Here is a 4,139-nt window from a genome sequence, read left to right as displayed (position 1 = left end):
CTAGGGTTCGCTCCGGCTGTCGCGTGCGGGGGACGACCCCGAACGCGTGCGAAGCTTGAGGACGCCTTACTGAATGTTTCCACGACGACAGTGACGGTGGCCGAGCTAGTTTCATGACCCTTGGTGGGCGGCGTCCGGCCGCACGCGACCATAGCCCGACTTCGGCTGGGTACGGGAGCTCTCCATGCGTGGTGAGCGACAAGGCCAGAAGCGGAGCAACACAGAACGTGTGGGGCAATTGTCGAGCAGAGAGAGCATAAAATTTGAACATGACAGTTGGGGCATCTCTCGCGGCCACCGTGGGCCATCTAGGACTGCCTCACTAGGTCCACTTATTTAGCACGTCACCTCTATACGTATCTTGGACCGTATATAGACATCAAGAACAAGTTTCAGGACTGTTTTGATGCATTTACTGAATTCCAGGACCGTTTTGGACATCGCCAGTAACTTCCAGGACTGTGGGTGCATTTCACTCTTTCTTGTTCTTGTCCACAAGCTGGGGCGCTTCCTTTTCATGCAGCTTCTCTTCAGTTCCCTTGCCTTTCCCCTTCAAAGCTTCTAGCTTCTTTTGGTGCTTTCTGCCTCTTAAGTGCTTCTGTAAATCAGTTTCATAGTAGCATATTACGTTGCAGATGCTACAAATCGACGGCTGAGTATCTGCTGTCCGTTTCCTCTTCACCCCAGAGAGTGCCGCCTGCTTAATGCATTTTTTGTTAGCAAGGAAAAATGGCATGAATAATCCCATTACTCTCTTCAGTATACACATTGTATCGGTTAAGTATGAACCATTTACTACCTTCACTAGACATATATGATATAGTAAATTTCAGTTGCATAGATTAGAGTGAAATTCCCCTGATGTAACAAGTTCGGGCCTATTCTACATCAATTGTCTAGTTCTATTCTCTACCATTCAACAACTTACACTGCCAAGAATTGGCAACATACGCGACTGGCAGATATGCAGCTTCCTTGTACGGTTGAGCATTTACTCATAAATTGTTTGTGACCAGCTTTTTTGGAGCAGATCATGTACAAGCCCCATGGTGCGTGTTTTATTCATAATCTATACATTGAGGAGGCTCCAATTACATAGATGAAGTAATCCACGTAAAATATATAACTGTGAAAGTGAGACCATACATAAATTACATCGCTTTTCCAGAACAAAGCACGTCCTTAATATAAATCACACTAATGGTAACACTGTAGCACCACTAGCAGAAGGCAAATATTAGTGAGAAAAGGGCCCAATTTCACAAAATCTTAATACTCCTTTTGCTGTCGTTGTTTTAAATATAGGACAAGTACACTTCTGGAAATTTGATTGCTAAATACTAATAGTTGTAAAAATATTTAGATGACATATTTGAAAACGATATGCGTCTCAAAAAGTACTTGACAGTACAGAATTTGCTTGGAGTTTATAACTGAAGGCCTAGAATCTAGTTTAAGTGCATAACAACTATTAAAGGCCCGGAATCTATGAATCATTGTACATTTGTACCCTAGCAACTGGGGTCAGTTTTCTGGAAATTGCTATGTGTGCCATGTATATGTATGAAACGGGTAGAAGCAGATTTATAAATTTGATGACATCACACAACATTTCGCAACGAAAATCCTACAAATTACATGTGAAACCACATTAAAATAATAACTCTGACTGCATAATTTGGTTCAACGTGATGATCTCCAAAAATATGGTTCAACCTACCATCCAAAAAAGAAATTACTCCTTAGATGAAAGGTGTATAGCCCAGATGTGTTGAAAGTGAGAGTACAAGCAATGCAAGCTCACTATTTTTTACAGCACTAGCATCAGTATGTTTATGGTCAAACGATTCTCGAGGCTAATTTCTCACAAAGGTCGCTATTTTAAATGGTACAGACTACAGACCAAAAGGAAAACGCTTCACAATAGACTTTTTTTAGGGAACTTCAGAACAGAGATTACTTGTGTAGATCAAATTATTGGGTTTTATCAGCTGAAAAATGCATAGATAGTAACAAATGAGGGATGCTTAGAAGCCATTCAATTAGTCACATGACAGGAACTCACAAATTCAGTTGCGCTACAACCTGAATTCAAATTTAAGAATGCATAGTTCATAAACAGGATTTAAGAAGAGAAAAAACACAGAATCTTAGCTGAGACATGTTGCTCCAGAAACACAAGTAAAAAATTGGGAGGGAACTAACTTAATTTGTAACTAATGCTTAACAGATATGAATTAGCAATAGCAAGTGGATGGGCATTAAACAATGTTGAAGATGGCAGCATCCCAGCTATTTAAAATATACTAGAATGCATGATGATGAAGAAAATGTAAAGGAGAATAAAATTGAACATGTAAATCAGTAAAGGATAAGCAGCCGCTCACCCCGGCGATTACTGCATCCGCCTCGTCTATCTCCCTGCACCATGGAGGTTGATACCATTCCTCGATCCGGTCTTTAACAGGCCGTCTCGACATTGCCGATCCTGCAAATGGCCCACCATGCGGCAGAGGGGATGCGCAACGGTGGGGCATTGTGGTCTGCCGGAACCTGTCACGGAACTCATCCTCCAGCTCCTGCCGCTTGGCCAGTTCGGCCACAATGAACTGCTGGCGAATGCCCTCGTGCAAGAGCTCCCGGCGGAGCGCGTCTATCGTCATATGTGCTGCATCCCCAAACGCGACAGCTGTTAATTTCTTTGATACACTCAAATTTTTAGCTAATGCTGCACGAACACCAAATCCCTAGCCACCGCGTATTATTAGTTCCACGATTCGATCCAAAGATGCCTCTTTGGGGTGCAGCAATAGGACTTCTTTTTTTTTTTTTTGCTCGGAGCAGCAATAGGACTTCGATCTTGCAGATAAAAGAAAGTCTTAAAAAGCAAAAAAAAAAATCAAAATCGCTTTAGACCCTAAAGACAGGGCGCTGTTCTTCCCTATCTAGAAGAAGAGAGAACAATGCAAGAGTGACACCTAACAGAAAGATTAAAATCCCCCTTTTTCTATAGGATTCCTTTTCTATGAGAGCAACAACAACAACTCTTCCAGCCGGATAAATGAAGACGCAGAACTAGATCCATATTTCCCGTTACCGTCCGGAGAAGGGTTGGGCATGGCGTAGATGTCGTCGGCGTCGGCCCGAGCGGCGGCTCGGCGGGGGAAATCCATGGCTGGGGGGAAGGGTTTTTGTATTTGGGACTGGGAGTGTGAAGAGGGAGGGAGTGGGTCTCTCTCTCTCTCTCCGCTGCACGCCTACGACGCGCCTGCGAGTAGCTCGTACACACGCGGCCACGACATACGGGCCTTCACAGTTTCCGCCTGCGCTTTGGTCCCCGCGCCTTCACCGATATCGCTGCTTTGGTAGACGCGAAAGTACCTTTTGGATTCCCTTCCCAATCCCAAACATCAAACAAATGCTTGAGTATACTCGAAAGTGACTCTTTGGTTTGGAGGGAAAACATCTACAGTACTTCGTATATTTTGCCTCTTTGAATAGGTTGCCTAAAGGAGAACCGTAGTACTACTCCCTTTGGTTTTTTTATCATTTCGTGTTTTGTTCTGGTTTAGTTAAAGTGAAATCTTGTCAAGTTTGATAAAAAAGTATAGGAAAAATATCAACAACCATAATATCAAATGCATATAATATAAGATATATACCTTATGATAATTCTAATACTACTACAAATTTTACATTGTAGATGTTAATATTTTTTTCAAAATATTTAGTCAAACTTTACGAAGTTTGATATTTACTTAAATTTTACAAAGATTGATTTTTAACTAAACCAGAACATAAAGTAATTGTGAATGAAGGGAGTACTAGTACTCCCTCCATATCAACTTATTAGGATATCACGCCACTTTGAGAAAAAAATATTAATTTGGTCAACATGTTATAAACGCGACAAAATAACGAAAAACGATAAAAGAACACACACAGGGGACACAAGATTTTAACGTGGAAAAACCTTCCAATACAGAACAAAAAACCACGGCGCCAGCCAGCAAAACTTCACTATATCGGGGAATGTTTACAAAACGCCGTGAGATATCTTATAATCTGATAAACCCTAGCCGGCGGCTTACAAAAGGTATATATAGACAGTGACATCGATCCTTGCTCCACTTGTCAGA

General features: G+C 41.9%; 1 protein-coding gene across 1 annotated transcript; it reads right to left on the bottom strand.

Annotated features, from left to right (window-relative positions):
• Positions 1-373: 373 nt before the first annotated feature.
• On the bottom strand, positions 374-3,286 carry LOC127318428 (uncharacterized). Its single transcript, XM_051348911.2, has 3 exons — positions 3,098-3,286; positions 2,388-2,668; positions 374-697 (listed from the first exon to the last, which is right to left on the bottom strand). The coding sequence occupies exons 1-3, from the start codon at positions 3,171-3,173 to the stop codon at positions 473-475; spliced, it is 582 nt and encodes a 193-aa protein (XP_051204871.1). The 5' UTR covers positions 3,174-3,286; the 3' UTR covers positions 374-472.
• Positions 3,287-4,139: the final 853 nt, after the last annotated feature.

This window comes from Lolium perenne, chromosome 7, assembly GCF_019359855.2.
Source record: "Lolium perenne isolate Kyuss_39 chromosome 7, Kyuss_2.0, whole genome shotgun sequence".
Lineage (NCBI taxonomy): Eukaryota > Viridiplantae > Streptophyta > Magnoliopsida > Poales > Poaceae > Lolium > Lolium perenne.
This window is presented reverse-complemented; position numbering and strand designations above follow the sequence as displayed.